General features: G+C 36.2%; 1 protein-coding gene across 2 annotated transcripts in view; it reads left to right on the top strand.

Annotated features, from left to right (window-relative positions):
* Notum (palmitoleoyl-protein carboxylesterase notum) overlaps window positions 1-20,243 on the top strand; it is a 60,824-nt gene that overhangs the window by 26,753 nt on the left and 13,828 nt on the right. For both annotated transcript variants that reach the window (XM_089244497.1, XM_089244495.1), the window contains exons 3-11: window positions 10,910-10,962; window positions 11,124-11,219; window positions 12,886-12,946; window positions 14,374-14,432; window positions 15,922-16,024; window positions 16,470-16,658; window positions 17,041-17,141; window positions 19,106-19,244; window positions 19,383-19,430. In XM_089244497.1, coding sequence (XP_089100623.1) covers window positions 10,910-10,962; window positions 11,124-11,219; window positions 12,886-12,946; window positions 14,374-14,432; window positions 15,922-16,024; window positions 16,470-16,658; window positions 17,041-17,141; window positions 19,106-19,244; window positions 19,383-19,430 — 849 coding nt within the window. The remainder of the gene's footprint in view (window positions 1-10,909; window positions 10,963-11,123; window positions 11,220-12,885; window positions 12,947-14,373; window positions 14,433-15,921; window positions 16,025-16,469; window positions 16,659-17,040; window positions 17,142-19,105; window positions 19,245-19,382; window positions 19,431-20,243) is intronic.

The following is a 20,243-nucleotide window of genomic DNA, read 5'->3' as shown; positions in this document are numbered from 1 at the left end:
GGGATAAACAGGTCCTTTATCCTTTAAAAAGAACCTGTTTATATTCTTTAATAGGGTCTTTACGGGAAAAGAGACTTTCCTATGCATCCTATAGCCCTTTCGGACTTTTATGCATTCATTTTGTTTGGAATGTACATGCTTTTGCATTTTTGATACTCTGATAATGCATTAAAAACATAAATGCCAGCAAATCTTATCTTTATTTTTTTTTAATTTAAATTTTTGTGTGAAGAAATAATTCATTTTGTTCAAATTTTTGCAGCCAAGATGATGCAGGGTATATTCATCTTCACATAAAATTTTTTCCAGATAATTTTATTGTTAAATTTTATATAATAAATCATACTTTTCTTGGAAGCATTTTCTCCTGGAAGCCATCTTACCCTGAAAGTTCAAATTCTAGTGCTTAAAAAGTCATAAGTTCATATTCACCATAGTTACATTATTTCTAACACAAAACTCACGAAATCCTTTAAGTCAGGGTTTAACTCCCTGAGGTTTAAAAAAAAAAAGTTCCTTCAGTGAGAAAAAGCAGCCACTACATTTGTGCATGCAGGGTCTGAAAAGGGTGTACGGATTATACAATGGATATTTTTCTCATGGGGTAGCGAAATAAGCATTCGCTGATTATACGCAGAAATTACGGTAGTTATTTCGATTTTACTTATTATTATTTTTGATTAGTTTCTATGAATCATAAATTCACTGGTTAAAATGAATAAAAATACATAAAATAGCGTTATATTTGATGGCCTCGTCCATTCCACACGCGTTTATTCTAAAATCATTTCCGTGAAAATCAAAGAAGGAAAGAAGTTGGAGAAGAAAAATTTCGTTCCATGATGAAAGATCGGTCAGTAATACCACATCCTAATAATAATAATAATAATAATAACAGGCGTCCGCTTCTGGAACAACAAAAGCCGCTCTTCGCGGGAAGAAAATAACAATAATAAAATTATATTTAAAAAAATATATGTATACATATATATATATCCCTTGGTTTTCCTAGTTCATACGTGTATTGATTGCAGGTGCTGTGATTAATTGCATATACTGTACGTATCCTCTTCTCTCTCGCGCGATAGATTATTTCTTTCTTTATTTATTAATGGCTTCTCTCCCGACTTTATCGCGCTGCGGATGAAACCAGGCAAAATTATTGCAATTTGATGGAGCGGCGAATATTCATTTGTATTCGTTACGTGTGTGCATTTCCTTCCATCTCTTTCTCTCTATGCCGGTGTACATCTACGTATCTCTCTCCATAGTGTGTGTGTGTGTGTGTGTACCACGAGTTTCTGTGAAATGAAAACGCTTTTCGGATGTTTCACGGGCCAATTTTTTTTTTCCAGTCACCCTTTAATTATTCATTCTAGGTTGGCCCAACGGCGATATTAAAGGCGTCCGAATGCACAGCGCACACACATATACATACACGCTTCTCATTCCTGACTCATTGAATAAAACCTGTAGAGAGAGAGATATATCTATCTCTACTGCAGTAATTGTTTCTCTGCCGAGCAAGTGGTTAACATGCCGCGTTGCGATGATAATGTAGTTTATGATTAGCGGCGGCAAAATCATTATTATTATTATTTATTATTTTTTTGATAAGTAATTAATGACGTATGTGGAGTTGGAAATCGAATATTGGATCTGAGGAATGCGATCTCTTAGACTGGCGCCGGTTAGTTTTTTTTTTTAACCCTCCTTACCTTTCAAGGAATGTGTCATACAAGGAAGTGGTTTCGATAATGGAGAAAATATACAGAGTGTCTTGTAAGTCCTAATACGGCCTTTATCTCATCAACCGTTCGTCGTAGAGGTATGGTTCCAATTTAAAAAAATGTTGAAAATGTGTTAAAAAAATCACCCTGTAACAGTTTTGAGAGTGAAAAATGCATCCACAAAATAAAAAACATAAACTTTTATACGGGCCCCCGTCCTCTAACTTCCAATTAGTTAGTTGTTGCCCTGTCTCTTCTGATTTCAACAAAATTTTTCTATCTTTTTAACAGCAATATTCACTGAGATATTTGAATTCCAAAATTGGAGAAGAGCTGGGAAAGAACATAATAAATGAGGGAAAGAAGCATTGTTCGTTAGTTTGGGGTCATTCAAGTATTGCATCAGCGTCGATGGGGGGAGGGGGTGGTTTCCGATTTGCTGACTTTTGATGACAAGGGGCTGGGGTTTGGATGATGCTTACGTCATCAACCACCCTTTATGAAGATATGAAATATTCTTAATGGCATCTTATTCGGTGAGCCAAAAACGAAAAAAAACCACCTTTCGATACTTATTGGGCACCTGAACTAACATTCTACTTATTGGTAAGTCCCCTACAGAACCACTTTAGTGATCCCTACATGTTTCTCGGATCCTTCAAATGATCTGGAAACGTGTCCGGGCCACTTAAGTGCTCTGGAACTGTGCAACGCATCACTGAAGTGATCCGTAGTTATGCCACGGATCACTTAAGTAATCTGGGAATGTTCCGCGGGTAACTTGAGTGATATAGACCGCATTAGGGGCCGCTTAAGTGCCCTAAAACTATGCTACATGTCACTCAAGGGACCTCTAAATGTGCCACGGATCGTTTAAGTGTTCTGGAGCTGTGTCGCGGGTTACTTAAGCGATCTTTGAATGTGAAAGAGATCTTTGAGACCTACTTCTGTGATCTGAAAATGTGCTACGGGAAACGTAAATGCTCTGGAATTGTGCCATGGGTCATTTAAGCGATTTGTAAATGTGCCGCTTAAAAATGTAGACTTTTTTCTCACCAAAGAAGGAGAAAAAAAAAAGGCAAAGAGTCAAATAATATATACGGGGTGTTTCAAAAAGAATCGCCCGATTTGAAGTGCATATATTACGAAATATATTGATTAATTTTATATCACTAGTCAAAGTTTTTTTACAAACCAAATTAAAGGTGCTCAATATGTCCACCTTGGGATGTCTATACGGTAGTCGTCCTTTGCGAGCAAGTTTGCATCCATTGAAAGTGGATTTCTGTGGACTACACTCGTGCGAAACTCTGTCGGATGTGCTCCACATTTTCGTCTGACATGCGGGGACGGCCAGAGGATTTCCCTTTACACGGACAATCTGTGTCTCTGAATTGTTTATACCATCGCCTAATGTTCTTGAGCGGTAGGAAGTTCAACACCAGGGTATTATCGATGAAAAGCACGATGAACAGTTGTTACGGACTCACACTTCGCGAAGCTTAGAACACAAAACGATTTCTGTTGCGCAGTCGCCACTGAAGTGTCGGCCGAAGAAAGAGCGTTAAGCCAGGTTTTCGTAGGAGCAGGTTTCTACAGCGTTTTCACACTGCACACGGCGCAAAAGTTCCACTCCTAGGAAAACCCGGCTTTAGCGCTACCTGTCGGTGACTGCGTAAAACTCGAGATTTCCCTCTTTATACCTATACGTTATTCCATCAAAACGGATTAAAAGCTGAATAGTTATGATTTTTTTTTAATCGGAAGGTTCTTTTTGAAACACCCTGTATTATAGTACTGGCTGTCACATACGTGCTAGAGCAACACTAACTATAGCAGATCTCCGGTGATCATCAGGTGACCAGCTGACCTATCGGTACCAGCACGACGTCACTGCTCTGACTGAAACGATCAAGCCCATTGTGATACCTTGTTAATTACGGTAATTTAAAACCACGCGCTCTGTACTTTCATTTCACTGAAATATTTCTAAAATTATCTTTTCGATTATTGTCATTAATATCCGTATATTCATTTTTTAGTTTGCTTCTTTCAATCATTTAAAAAATCTAAATTAAGAAATTTCGTCATTTTTCTTATGAGGCATATCTTCCACTAAGAACACTTTTCTCGGATCCATTTCAGTTGAAACACGAACGTTAGTTAAATTTTATTCGATTGATCTAAAGCCAACTTGAGGCAGATAATTTCAATTATCTTTTGAAGCTTCTGATAATTTCTAGTTTTTTTGTTTCATTTGAATAAGGCGTGACCTCTAGAAGCCTTGACTTCATCTAGATGTGTGATATGGGAATCGTTTGAGGGCCAGAAACAGGCGTGGATTCAGAGGTGGGGGCTGACAGGGCTCTAGCCCTGGGGCCCGGGACGATTATCATCATTTTTTTTGCTTTTTCATGCTATAAATTAACTACAGAAGGGGCCCGTTAAAAGTCTGACCGAGAGGCCCGCAAAAGATTCCAGCCTAGGGGCCCCGCTACAGGATGTGGGGGCCATGGGTGGGGGTTCCCTTTCTTCTCAAGAGCCAGAAAGTCAAATAAAATTAATCACCAAAATACTATATACGCGCACTTCACTGGCACTAAAACAGCACCATGAACGAGAATTCACTCACTTACTCACTTAAAACAGTGAGAAATATGCAACTAAAATATAAAATAAGAGCCACGTGAATACAGCTCGTTAAAAGCATGAAAGCAGTGACGTCATGCAGCAGCTCCGAGACCATGCTCACTGAGCCCCAAAGCGACAAGCGTGACTTCAAAGGGATGGAAACAACCCTTACTGCGGGTACAGCCCTTCCGCTGTGCGGTCGTGTGGGCATCGTGCTGGATTTTCATTGTGAGGATCCAGGTTCGAACCCGGTTGCCGTAGAGTAGTGGTCAGCTGAGGTTGGTGTTTTTTTTTTTTTTGCGGTTTTCCAACTTCCAGGCGTGACTGAGAACAAGCAGACCTACAACGCGATATTTTCATAACATAAAAAATTCAAGCATTTACCATATTTTCTTCAAAATAAAAAAATGGGAGACAGATGGCAGAACCAGGAAGAATACGGAACAAGCACAATTTTGGCAACATAAATACGTTAGGGCCACATATACACTCTGAACACACATTCCGGCATGTACTAATTCGTAGGAAATTCCGTATAATAGCGTTTCTCAAACTATGGTCCGCGGACAGGACGTGATCCGCAGGCAAACTCGATAATTTCATTCTCACTAGATGTAAAATTATTCTATTGTTGTAATTGATATTAGTGATATCCCCATATGGGTTCAAATAAAAAGTATACCCTTCATACTTATTTTCACCATACATCATTGCGGGAAATAGCGGTCATAAATACGGGATATCACTAAATTTTTCTAAAAAAAATGTGCAATATTGCCTTTCTTTAAATGTAATTTGTTAATTAATTCTGAAATTGCTGAACGGAGGGGGGGGGGGGGGGAGGAATGAAGGTCTGTTACAAATCGCAGCAAACAAAAATGAAAAAATAAAGTGAGAAAAAAGATTTCACCATAAAAATGTTCAAATGATCACATAACCATATTTCATTGAAAAAAAAAATACTGTAAACAGTGACCTTAAATAGGGTAAAACACGGGACATAACCAGTTGTCATCAAAAACGTTGCTGGAAGTAGGTAGGAAATCACCAATTATTATTAAAACTGCTGAAAAATTGTGGTAAAAAACGTTTAACCTGACCATGTGAGATGAATATCTGTACTTTTGCCCTAATTATCATAATATAATTTATATACTATAACAGGAAAACGCTGTATATTCACGATTTTAGTAAATATTGCAAATTCAAATAAACATCGTTAAAAAAAACGGGACAAATGTATAAAAAAAAGAACGGAACAACCAAAATCACAGAAATGTCTCGTAATACGGGACACAAGTGGTCCGTAGAATTTTTTCAGACATTTTACTGGTCTTTGAGTTCAGAAAGGTTGAGGAGCACTGCCGTTGAGGAATGTGTACGAGATGCATGTACGATTAAGTAGTTAGTAGTTGTGCCCTGAGCTCACCGATGTTCGGAAGCGATTGAATTGAAAGAGGGAGATGAAGTCTCGGTGTTCTTTGCAATAATAAGTTACGAAGGAACTTGACGCGAACAACCATCTCTCACCGACAACAACAATGCCATAAAGCGACCTGAAGATTTACTTTCCGTACAATTTAGAGCACGTCCTCCCTCCGACATGGTTGTTTGTGTATTATGAGTTGGTTGGTTCACTTCCTCCAACACGAAACTCGTTCTCAACTGCCTCATCATACTCACTCTCTTTATCTCCCTTCAACCATTTTTTTTTTCCTTTATGCAACGAAAGATATCGGAATCATCATCATCGCCATCGTTCTTTTCTTTTTGCATCATGGAGGAGGAGGAGGAAGAAGAAGAAGATGATGATGATGATGGTGGTTCTCTTCGACTACGATGTGTTAGTCGGCAAAAGATCAAAGAACAAGTGATGTCAGGCGGCATGTGCCTACTCCATGTTACGCTCACATTAAATGGATATTGCCTTTGAGAAGGAGGAGGAATAAAAAAATATCGAAACCCTCTTGTGTGTAGAAGTAAAAGAAGAAAATAAAGCATTATAGAAAAAAGTGTAAAAAACAGCGGAAAATATCGGAAAAGAAGAGCCGAGAGAGAAAAATCGCTTTCTATTTATTTTTTATTTATTTATTTATTTTTTCAATACAGTAATTCTTCTTGAGTACGTATAGGATACGCTGCCAACCCCCGAACTGCATGTAACCTTGCCGATCGGTAGAACAGGTTTCTCGAATTGGTAGGGTTACCCGTTGACACTTTAATATGTATCAGTCGAAGAAGAAAAATTTTATGCGATATTTGGCGATCACTAATATTCTGCATGTTGTGGGGGAAAAATTACAGTGTATAAGGTTTCGAATAAAATATTAGAATCATCATTTAACCTTACTTTGCATCGTTATGTTTATAACTTTTGCCGCTTATCAATGATCAGAAATCACGCAGTTACTGAACTTAGTTCTGGACTTTCACTCGATGGTGGCCCTAGGCAAAAGCAATCCATGATTTGGAATAAAGTGCTTGAATAGTCTCAGCTACGTTGTTACTAACTTTTCGATTCATCGTGTAAATACAATCTACCTAGAAAAATTGCCCTAGTGCGAAAAAAAGGGGATTAATTTTGAAAAAACATGAATCATTGGTATTTGTTTTCTTCCATTGACAACGGGTATTGTACTCGAATTTTCCTTTGGGTAAAACAGGTCTGAATCATAAGTTGAAAAATAAACGACAGGAAAAAAAATGCTAAATTTTGCCATTGTAGAAACAAAATAATGTGAAAATAATAAATTTTGAAATGTTTTAAAATAAAAGTTCATCATTAAAGGGTCAAATTCTGGGCCTCCAAAATTTTGGGGCTCTCGAAACGCCCACTTTCCCATGCATGGAATTATGCCCATACGGTGGTACCTCAGCTAACGAACATAATTCGTTCCGGAATCGCAAGCCGAAATCTTCGTTAGTCGAAACACGGATCTCCATAGGTTTTTAAAAAAAATCGTTTACTTATCGTCCATAATTTCAAAGTAATTTTCATAAAACACCAAGATGCACTGTAAAAAAGACAAAAACTGATCGAAGGCCGAGATAAACAACACAATTGGATGAAGGAGAATTTAAAGGATGATGAAAAACTGAACATATTTTTATTTTACAATATATACACTATGCATTCGGGTTCATGAGACATAGTGAAAAAAAGTATGTAAGTGGTGTGCAATATGTGATTATAGTCATCTCATTTCTCCCTCACACACATGCAGAAGGAAAAGATAATTTCCTAGAATTTCAAGACTGTTCAGATTGGTATTAAGAGTCTTTTTTTTTTTCTTTTTTAATGCATTTTCTCTCAGCTTAATCATTCATTTCATATGAAATCGCTCAAAATCCTTCTGAAAGAAAAAGAGAGGTATATCAGGAAAGTGATTCCGGGTTACTAAAAGTTACTTACTATCCTGAGGTCCGGCATAAACAAATTCACAACGAATATAACGAAACTTCGCACAGAATTTAATTCATTACAGAAACACAAAATAATCCTAAATAATAATAAACAATAAATATATACACTGCAGGACCTCTCAAATCCAGACTTCTCGAGATCTAGGTGATTCCGGTTGTTGTCTCGATTGAGGACACTTGCCGTGCAGTGTCATACTTCCTATTGATGTATTTAAAAAACTCTTGAAATATTCTTAATTGGTGCAATTTCAACAAAATATTCCAGTAAATCGAAATGGAATTCTAAACGTACTATTAAGGTCCGGACATAAACGGGTTAATAGACGATAAGGTTTATGATGATCATCATCAGAAGAAACAATAATAAGCTCGATCCGAAAATCAATCATCATTATCAACAATTACCAATTGATCATCAATTATCAACTAAACGTTTGCTATTAACAGTGAAACCTCGATATAACGATACTCTGCGAAACAATGGACCAAAAAAAAAAGTTTTTTGTAGAGAGGTTATTGTTATATCGAGAGGCAGCATGTTATCATCCCTAAATGTGGGCTGTTATGGCATCTCTTCTGAATTAGTTAATGAGTTGTTGGTACCACTATAAAATGCATTTATACATGTTTATTCAAGGCCAAAAAACTGCTTCGTATTACACTTTCGGACGGTACATAGCGCAAAATACCGATGTTACCTTTTACCGGCCGAATTAAGAACTGGATTGATTTTTCGGATTTTTTTCTTTAGATTTCCTGTTCTGATTTCGGAGATATCATTCAAAAAAATTCATTAAAAAATGAAATTTCTAATATGTTTTCTGGACTTGCTCATGGCCATGAAAACAACATTAAAATTGAAAACAAAAAAAAATTTATTGTTTTTTAAATATCGTTATGGAGAGATTTATCGTTATATCGAGTATCTTTATAGCGAGGTTTTTTTGTATATTATCGCTAAATAAATCCAAGTTAGAAATGAAAATCTTATCTCTTTTAAAGTGACAGTATGCGTGCGAGCTTACCCGAATGTCTCCCGTTTCATTTTATTTATCTATTTATTTACCTCGTACGCAGCAAGCACTCTTCTTTGCCAAGGACGAATCTTCAAGGCTTCTGATGCGACATCACTTGTGAAAGTGGAAGAACCCTTTAAAACGGAGAAGAAACAAGCGATTACACGCCAAAAATGTTGATGATTTCGAAGGTTTTTACTACAATCTTAATGAGGCCTTTATCCGTTTGATGACAGTGTCGGCTTCTTTGATTCTTCCGTTACTGCCGCAACGACGCAAAGAGCTGTAATTCTGCTATCAAAACATAATGAAGCCGAGTAATTGTAGCCAGTATTTCTTATGTATTCTTTCTTCTTTGACGAGATTCGGGCTTTAAATAAGAAAAGAAAGGATAACGTTGATTCGGTTGCTCTGTGATATAATCGATGTTTACAATAACCCGGATATTTCGGTTGCCGACCTGACGAAGATTCGAAATTAAACGGCGCTTTTTCAACGCTTCCACTCATCAACAAATGGAAGAAAAGAAGAAAAAGATTTCAAAATGCTTCCCGAGATGACCCGTTTGGTATATAATCAATTAACTAAGCGCGTAACTTTATGCTATTTTATTACTTTCCAAACGTGTTTATCCCTGTCTATTATGCATATGCGTCGTATGTGCATATGCAGTTCGTTTACTCTCTTTTTTATTGCCACGACCATTAATTTCTTGGAATTTTCAAGATGTTTCTGCATTTTTGATACTCAAAAAATACATTAAAAACATGAAAATGTCAGCAAATCTTTCTTTTTTTTTAATTTTCAATTTTTTTTTTTTTGCAAATAATTTTTTTAAATACAGTCAATTCACGATAAGTTGAACTCCGGTACCTCGAATATTCATTTATGTTGAAGTTTTCACTCAGCCCCAGAACTTTTTTCGTATTTTAGTGTTAAAATTTTCCCTTAGCTCGAAATTTTCTTCCTGTAAGTCTGTTTTCGGGAATGAGAGAAATTTTAGAAATAGAATTTAGCAATGTAATTATAAGCAACATAATTTAGCAATGTAATTAAGCAACATAATTTAGCAATGTAATTAAGCAACATAATTTAGCAATGTAATTAAGCAACATAATTTAGCAATGTAATTAAGCAACGTAATTTAGCAATGTAATTAAGCAACGTAATTTAGCAATGTAATTAAGCAACATAATTAAGCAATGTAATTAAGCAATGTAATTTAGAAATGTAATTTAGCAATGTAATTTAGCAACATAATTTAGCAATGTAATTTAACATTTAGCAACAGAATTTAACATTTAGCAATAGAATTCAGCAGATTCATTTGTCTGCTTGCAAAAATTGAATGCCTTTCTCACAAAAGGACAAAAAAAGGAGAGACAGTCAAAAAAATTGCATTTTTTGACAGAAAATAATTTATACATTTTATTTGATTCATTCTTCATTTATACAAGTATTATGTATGCGTCGGTTTCCATGACACAATATGAACGTCTAGTTTATTTCTAAATCTTCTCATTCAATAATTAAATACAGGGTGGGCAAAAAGTCCGCAGAAACTTTAAAAATGCATAAAAACCGGAAAAATAACCGAAATAAAAACCGTTAAGGGTAACCCTTAAACGGTTAACCCTTAGTTAACCGTTTAAGGGTTACCCCATAAGGGGCTCCATAGGTCCGGGAATTTTTTAAAGACAAGGAAGAAAAACAAATCAAAAACAGCCGATAGATGGCAAAGTGAGGTGAGTGAATAGGTGTACAAGTCAAAGAAAAGTGTATCGATCCAGTCCATCCAATCTGTCGGAACTGAAAGATGAGATCCACCGAGTGGTGCCATTGTAACGGTCATCTGGACCTGCTGCACTCTGCCGTTGCTGGATTTGTGACTCCCCTGCAATGTGTTATCCCCTGTGGTGGTGGTCATGTGGAACACATACTGCTGTAATAAACGATTCTGTTCGTTATTTGTGTATCTTTTCTTTGACTTGTGTACGGCAGCGCCACCTGTTGGCTGTTTTTAATCATTTTAATATTTGTTCCGTTTTCTTTATAACTATAGTCTATTTCTCTTTTTAATTAGATTTTTTCTTTTACTTCTCGATATAGGTATTACATTCGAGAATCTCATGGGAGCAAAAGGTGGATCATATTTTTGGAAGGTACATAAAAAAATATATTCAAATGTTGATAACATTTCATCGTGATAGAATTTCCAAGAAAATAATTTGATCCAGTTGTTGCCTTAAAAAAATTCACTTTTTCTCCTTGATTCTGAATGATCTTCCGCAAACTTATCAGAATGAAATGTCTCTGATTGCAGGAGGATGGCACTGTTTCGACGAGAGAAGCTGCAACTACCGCTGGAATCGGATGCGGCACTTGATGTCGTCGAGTTTGTGGCCCGAAACAAGGAGTGGTAAGACAGTAAGGGAATATTTTCCATTAATTATATGTGTATTCCTTTTTCTTCCTCAAAAATAAAAATTTTAGTTTTGATTTTTCCTCTACCATCTCGATTATTCGTGTGTGTGTGTAATAGTCCTACAATAATATTTCCCTCTTAGACAAAAACCCTGGTACTCAATGCGAAGTAAAATAAATATCGAAAGATATTATCGTGTTTTCCGGCGTATAATTCGGGGATTATGTGATTAAAAAAAATTGAATTCGTTGATGTGGAATATAATCTTACCATCGAGTATTATCAGCAGCTTCTTTTTCTGAGATGTTGATATGGAATAAATATTTAAAAAAAAAAATTAACTATTGGAAAATAATTTCTTGAAGATTTTTACTGATGTCATGTAGATGCGATCAGAATAGTCTACATTTTTTCAACAAAAGCATGACCAACAACCACGTTTCCATCCCTAATGAAATTTGTATATGTGGATTATACGCCACCGCGGATCAAAGAAGTGTGTACGGTTTTGTTAGATTGATTAATTAGTGTTAGCTTCCCTTTTTGTGGAAGTGGAAAACTGATGAAGGATTCAGAAAAATTCATATCACACTTGCTTTAACGAATACGTAATGTATTATTTCCAGGAGAGGAGATAATGGAGTTTTTCTACTGATAATTTTTTTTTTTTTTTTTTCGCGTTAGAAATCCTTCATCACGTAGTAGTTTTTGTTTCAGCCAGTTCTAATCTCTCGATGCCTGAGTAGTTGACATTTCAATAAATAGGGTTTAAAACAGTATTAGGAAACTCATTTTCTTCATTCGTCAGAACGGAACCTACACACTAAAGAGTGTACGGTATTCATTTCTGATATCAGATACAGAGTGATCATATCATGATAGAATATTATCTATACCCCCAGCGGTTCCCAAATACTTCTAGTCGTTGACCCCGGAAATATTTGTGTCTGCCACGGACCCCCCCCCCCCCATTTATAGCAGCAGAAACTACAGCCATCTATCAAATGAGAATGTTCTCGAACAAAAGAGGACATTTTATCCAGCGCTAGTACATGTGATGCGACAGCAATGCAATCTGCTGGGCAGTAAAAGAACTAAAACAGCATTTCATACCCCTATTGAGAGCTGTAGCCACAGTTGCAGTTTTTTTCAGGTCAGAACAATATTACTGTTGAAGTCTACCAACGTTGTAGCGGTGTTTTTGCGCATTAATTCAATTAAAACTCTTCTTCAAAAGTAATTCATTTTCTTTCAACTTGGCATTAATTTTTTTAATTCTACACTTGGGCCCTGCAGGTCTAGGCACCCCCAATTCGGGTACCACAACTTTACCGTCGGTCGTAACACACCAACTCCGGTCGTATACCGCCATACGGTAATTTCCAACCAGTGGAGTTGGGTGGGAAATGAAGGTACCATAAATTGTGGTCACGCAGGTTCGGTAGGTAACGAACTTGTTTCTGATGTTCTTCCCCGGATTCGAACCCATGGACTTCGACGGTTACGCTCATGGTGGTAGACGAGCATTTTACCACTGCATCCCTCGGACGCATACTTTGGGAACCACTAGTCTACGCAGTTCCTTGCTCTTTTCCTCCATTTTCATATAAATGTGTTGTAACGTACTCTTTACGCTAATATTTCGCGATTCGTATTTTAGTTGGTGGAATTTTGTCTTCTGATCCAGAAGAAAATCCCTATTGGCACGATGCAAACCAAGTGTGAGTATCACGACTATTTTTAGTTTTTTTTCACCGTTCTTTTTTTTATATATGCGATTTAACACTTCAAGCGGCATTGACAAGATCAGATGTCCCCTCCTTAGAAATCTCTTACTTTGGAGGACGTGACAAGCCCACTACATTGACAAAGTTGATTTCTTAATGGAACAATTCATCCTCTTCATCTTAATTTGCACCTACTAAAAATCGAAAGAACGCCTGCTTTATTAAAAAAATATATGGCGTTTTTCGAGGGGGTTCAGTGATTTCTGCTGTGCCGTTTGACGGGTTAACATCCTTCAATTATGATCTGCTACAGTTGAATGGCATTTATTGATTAAGCCTCTCAAAATAATTGGAGGATACTATCAAATCTCGATACCGGTGCTTTGTTTGTAAAAAAAAAAAGTTTCAAATACAATATCTGGCGCTGTTCATGCTTTTTTTTTCAACTTCCAAATACTCATATTAAAACATAATAATAGTTAAAATCAGTTAAAATCCATTGTGATTGAATGAACATGTCTCTGAACTGTAGAAAATTAATCGCACTGGATAAATTAAGTATCATGAGATTGTGTTTAAAATTAAATTATGACAACAGAATGTCGAAAATATTTGAATTTTTACATTCAGTGTGTGAGAACATTTACTTCTTTTTATACACCTTGTATTTTGTTCACTAAATCAGAGTCTATTATCGACTTGAGATTTCATTCAAAACTTGCTTAATTTTTGAGGCAACATGAAAAAGTTCACTAGTTCGCCATCAGAGGGCATAAATTTTTAACTATTTACGAACTCATGAGACACTGTATATTAGAGATACCTTATATAGAACATGGAACTCTGTTCCCGTAAACTTGGATAGTTTTTAAAATATGGTCAACAGAGTCTACCACTACATCGAAGAAAATCTAATTTATTTAATCTAATTAATGCATACGCGTAATATGATGAAACTTGTTGAATGTCATTTAATGACAAATTTATAAAAGGGTTTTTTACTTGAATTATAAGGAAATGGAGAAAGAAAACATCTCTAATAATCAAATAGTTAGTGGAATGATGTAAGTTTTAGTTTCGTCGGGCTGCGGAGTTAAGTTTTTAAACATAAATATACACACAGCTCAAGAATGACCCACGTGTAGTCAACTGAAACAAACTAAATAAATAAAGAGTTAAATACGATAAACATACCAATTATGCTATCAGGAACTTGCAAGTGATCCACGTTGTACGGAGTTCTTAACTGCACTGTAAGAGAAACTGTAATAAGAACCTTCGAAATACTGCATGATAAAAGGAAAAGATTAATTTATGACTGAGAAATTTTTAAGTTTTTTAGAGTTCGTGCCAGTCTGTATGACGAATGCAAATTCATAATAGATTGGTAATTTATTCTCAAATTATTTTTTAATTTTCAGCTTCATTCCTTACTGTTCCAGTGATTCGTGGAGCGGCGCCTACTTTCAGAAAGAAAAAGGTAATTCATAGAGTGATTTTTTTAGAACGATAGTGTGTGTTTTTTTTTCTTCCGTAATGGCGGTTCATCATCACCTGGCAATTTACCGCCATTTTAATAATGTAATGTTTTTGGTGGTTTTTCCTAAGAATATATAATCACGTGAGTCTTATTTGATGCGTGATATGCATCAATATGTATCCAGTTATTGCTACAAAATCTGCGAGTATCTTCTGAATTAGAAATCAATAAATTTGGTCGGTGTAATTTGGAACTTTATTGACGCGACTCTCTCCTTGTTGAGTAAAGTTGAGAAACCATATACAAACCATTTCGACTAACACCGCTGTTCACTTTACAGAAACCCTGTTTCTCTGTGAGGGAAATTATGACGATAATTACACGAACGCACAGCCGTGAAGTCCACCAAGGGGAAGGGTGCAGGGGTGTCCAACCTGAACTCCATATGGCCCAGATGAGAGACGTACGCAGGGGCACGAGGGGCATGGGGGGCTCATGCCCACCCCCTAAAACCAATAGAAAATTTAATTTTTTTTTATTTTTGTAAAAAAAATTAAAATGTCGAATAAAAATACCTTTTATGTGCTATTTTCATTAATTTATGCTAATTTAAATGCTTTTTGAAGGTTGGCATCTCAAAATTTCTGTGTAAGAAATTTTTTGTGCCCCATTCCCCCAAAGGTCGATTCAGTGTCACCCCGCAGATCAGATATCAAAAAGGCCCAACAGGAAATTCAAACTTACATAAATATAAATATTGTTCTAATTTTATAAAAACTGTTTCTCGGGAAGATTTCCAGTAACTTTGCCATGCGAGCCGATCTCCCCATTAAAAAGTCTCGCCACAGAGAGCAACACGCCTACAACGATAAATTATTCAATCATTACACTTCACTCACAGTTAGAAAAAAAGGTGGCAGATGGCAGCACGACACATAACAAGCATTACGCAGAAACAAACTTCATGTCAGGTTTCACTACACGTACACACACATTCCCGCATGTACCAATTCGTTAGAAGTTCCGCAGAGGAATATGGACGAAATGCATGTGTGGTTTAGTAGTAGTAGTAGTAGTATACTTTGCCACCGAAAAAAAGGAAGAAAAGGAAAGAGATTTGCTAATTTTTTTTTAAGCACTCAAAACACGTAGTAAATTAGGTTTCGAAATGTTTTCATCACCTATCATTTGCATTTCGATTTCGGCCCAAAACGGTCTTCCCCCCCCCCTCCCCCAATGCAGCCCAAAACGTCTCAGAAAATAAACTAAATAAATAAATCAAAAAACTCTTCTAATGCGGCTCAGAAAACCAAAAATGTTGGACACCCACTGAATAAACCCAGTTCTATACCTGATGACAGAGAAGAAAACAACCCTTATCATTCTGCGATTTATTTTTTTCTTGATTTGAGTTTATATGTTGAGAAAGAGTGTGTGTGTGCGTGTGTTACAACCAAATGTTTCTAATTCTGTCTAAAAATTTCTACAGGGGAATTTTCGTTTCTTGGCTCTTTGATTGTGTTGGAGGTAGTCAGAGATCTTTTAACTAAGGGCTTATTCACGGCTGATTTTTTGCTCTTGGCTGGAAGCAGGTATACAACATCATTTTAATGAATATAGTATTTATGTACATTAAATATGTAGATTTCAATATAACCAAAATATGTAATTTTTTAGCCGGAAGCGTGATAAATCCACGTCGTGCATTGCATTAATCATCACTTCCAATGAAACATATGATTTCACTTAAATTTATGACTGAAACATTTCCTATATATATATATCAATTTTTTTTTTTATTAAAACCTTATTGCTTCTTCTTTATGTATTCATGCCTGAAGTTAAATTTTTCTCCTATGATAATGTTGGTTTTACCGTGAAGTGAGAGTTTTCGTAAAAAAGCCAACTATCAGGAGCTGTATTTCGGAAAGTTCAATAAATAAATATTGCTGAAATCACCTCATATGCATCATAGTGAACTTATTATCAAAAGTTTAATAGGCTGCGCAGTAGTTAATTTGTGACTTTATCTTGTAGTGCTGGTGGTACAGGTGTTCTAATCAACTTGGACAGAGTTGCAGACATGTTGAAGTCGATGAGATGTAAAACACAAGTCCGTGGTCTTTCGGACTCGGGTTGGTTCTTGGACAACGAGCCTTATAAGCCCTTGGAATGCACTGAGCCACAAACTTGCGCACCGGTGGAAGCCATCAAAAAAGGAGTAAAGTAATTTTGCATCTTGTATTTCTATTCCGTGAGATGCGTCTGAAAGCAACCATGTTTTAGCGTAAATTTTTGTTCGACCACGTTTATGGCACTGACCAATAGAACTGATCTCACATGTGCAACTATACTAACAAAATGTCTTTCATTTAACAATGATATCAATTCGGGCAACATGTAGATGATTTTATAGTGAGAGAAATATGTGTTGGAAAAAACTCTCTAATTATGTTTAAAACATAAATTCTGTTACATGAATAACCTTTTTTTCCTTTCAAAGAAGAAAAAAGGGTTCAGTCATATAACCGGAACGATACATAACTAAAACATATGTTTCGTTTATTTGTCACGGTTATATACATATATATTTATAATTTTGTTCCAGGCTGTGGAACGGACAAGTTCCGGAGCGTTGTAAGAGGCAGTATTCTGAGAGCGATGTATGGCGCTGCTACTTCGGATACAGAATATACGAGACGCTTCAGAGTGAGAAACCTGCGAGAATTTAACTTTTTTCTTTTTATTTAACTTTTATCTGTAAGCTAATGTTATCGACGTATATATATATATATATTGTTAAAATATCAATTTTTTTTATGTGGAAACAGAAAACAAAAATTATGTGAACTGGGAAGCAAAAAAAATATGAACAATAAAAATTTCAAAAAGAAATTAATCGAAGAATTCAAAAATGAAAAAAGCCATAGCCAATGTCTAGGGCTCTCATCACGGGGGGGGGGGGAACACCCTGAAATTGGCTTAACACAGAACGTTTCTGAGAGCATATCCTGACATTCTTAGCCTAAATGGAAGCTCGATCCCCAGACGTGCTGCTGAGGTCATAATGTTCACTTTGCACATTTGCATATAAATTTGCATGTTTACTACAGGTATTCAAAGTGAAAAGTAAAACGTGTCACCTCCGGTGGTGATATGTGTGTGCAACTAATTTTTTCCTCCTTAAACAAATTCTCATCACTTCATGAAGCCCTCCACAAAATTTCACACTTTTCTGATGACTGGTTTTGCCTGTAGGCTACTTTAAAATAGATTTTTTTAATTATGGAAGCTCTGTACATACATACATGCATAGATGCACAGATGCATGCACACACGCACACATATACAGGGTGCACATAAGAAAGTTTCTTTATTCTCGAATAACTCGTGAACCGTTGATCCTAGAAGCATACATCCAATTAGGAAAAGTATCCAAATTAGATACGTCATTCATATTGCAGGGTATCGTAAAATTAATAAAATGCAAAAAAAAAACCTATTATTTGGTCTCCTAAAAAAACGTGATTGGAAAGTTATTGCTCTGTCTCTCCTGAGCCCAACAAAGAAAATTCCATGTTTTTAAGTGCATCAATATTCGCTGAGATATTTGAATTAGAAAATCGCTGCAAACGTTCATATGAAGCGTAGAATGAGCTTGTCCGTTGGTTTATGCGATTTCTTCCTTTATTTTTAGCGATTTTTGAATTCAAATATTTTTTTAATTGCGTTTTTAGGACTACATCACCAACTCTAGTCATATATCGCCAGATGACAATTCCAACTAGTGGAGTTGGGAAATGGAGCTATCTATCGGTAGTCACCCAAGGCTCGATAGGTAAAGAACTTTTTTCTGATGTTCTTTTGGCTGGATTCGAATCCATGGAACTTGACGGCAACCTTCATAGTGGTAGACGTGCATCTTACCACTGATCCACTCGGGCGCTAGGTTTTTAGGACTGGCTGACCAAATGAAAAGTTAATTTGTCTTTTTCAATAACTACACAACACCTTGCAATATGAATGATGCATCTCAGGTGTACATGTTATTTGGATACGTTTTCCAGTTGGAGGTGCGGAATCAGCTGTTCGGAAATTACTCCAGGATGAAGTGAGTTTCCTGTGCATCCTGTATATACGTGGAGCGAACGATAAAAATCTGATTTAAATGCTCGTAACCAACCCGAACACGATGGCACTGTACCGTTTAGTAACGGTTCAAATGTGAACTGCATATGATGTCTAGAGCATCAATAATAGTTGAGGTTACAAACTACAGCTGTTTTCTCGTGACAGTAGCCAATGAATTTTAGGACATTTTGAAATTTTCTTTTACTAGAAATTCCGCAACACGTGAGTTAACTGGTCAGATACCACTTTAAATAACACAAACACGGCAAGGGTGCTTATTGTTAAAAATAGCGAGAAATTTCTAGAGGGTGAAAATTTCAAAATCCGCTAAAAAAAACCTCGTCCATTGTCACGTTAATCAGAGATTGGATAACATAACTAGCGAAATTTTCGAACCCGTCGAGGATGACTATAGCTAAGTATTCGCGAGGTACTTCCCCCCCCCCCCACGGGTGAAGTTGACAATAGTTATTTTTCGCACCAAAATCTATAAGAGTACTGATTATGTAGATTTATTTCAAACGACGTGGTTTTTATTATAGGTCCAGTCTTTGTATTCCAATGGCTGTTTGACGAAGCACAGATGACCGCGGACAATGTTGGACCTCCAGTGTCGAAACCGCAGTGGGATTACATACACCAGATGGGAAACGATTTCAGGGCTTCTCTCCAGAATGTGACGTATGTTAATCAATGACTCGTGTACTGAAACGCATTTCGAATCGATTAATTTTGTTGATCATTATTATTATTATCATCCATTGTCAGTCATTTTTTTTAAAGAAAATAAAAAACAAAAATATTTGTTTTGGTTCACAGGGCTGTCTTCGCACCATCCTGCATTTCTCACATTGTCTTGTCGAAAAAGTAAGCTGCCTCTATTATACAGTAGGCTTTTCTCAGTTATATGGCATTAAATGAATTGAACATTAACATACGTTATACATATGCATAGCAAGTGCGGGCATTATGGAATACCATTTTTATCTTTTATTGTTATTCCAATTTAAAAAAATAATAGAAATCTTAGGCGGGGATTGCACTATAAAAGTTTGATAAAAGCTCTTTCGTAAAACTTGAAAAATCTAACCAATACGTATATCAGCTACATTCGAGCAAATGCAACTGATGATCTTATTGGTTGCGTTTCTTCAGTTTTATAAAATAATTTTCAGTTTTATAAAACTTTGGTAATTTAATCCTAGCCTTAAACCCCCCCCCCCCCCCCCCGTATTTTCATAAAATTTCGAATCTTGTCGTTGCATTAACAAATGTATGGTATTAAAAAATAAATACCATGTCCAAGAAAAAGCGTATTTATTAAAAAATGATACAGTTGAACTCGGTTATAACGACCTCGGGTGTAACGACACCTTGGCTATAACGTCAATAATTAGCGGTCCAGACTGATTCTCATAGAGAACAATGTTAATGAATCTTGCTTATAACGTCGATGAAGAGCATCCACCTTGGATATAACGACAAAATTTTCGTCCCTTTTGTTTCCGTTTCAATGACGTTTTTTTTTAAGAAATTCGTAAGATTAGAGCTGATCACATCCAGGGAATGTTTGTCTTACGTTTTATTTGTACCTAACCTTGTAAAAAAAGATTTATTGCATTTCTGACTTGCTCATTGACACATGACCACAATACGAAACATTTCCGTATTTTGCCCTTC

The sequence above is a fragment of the Pholcus phalangioides genome, unplaced genomic scaffold (genome assembly GCF_987345545.1).
Source record: "Pholcus phalangioides strain wild (caught in Gottingen) unplaced genomic scaffold, Ppha-v1.0 ptg000015l_1, whole genome shotgun sequence".
Taxonomy (NCBI): domain Eukaryota; kingdom Metazoa; phylum Arthropoda; class Arachnida; order Araneae; family Pholcidae; genus Pholcus; species Pholcus phalangioides.
Note: the sequence above shows the minus strand (reverse complement) of the source record. Positions and strands in the feature narration are given on the sequence as shown.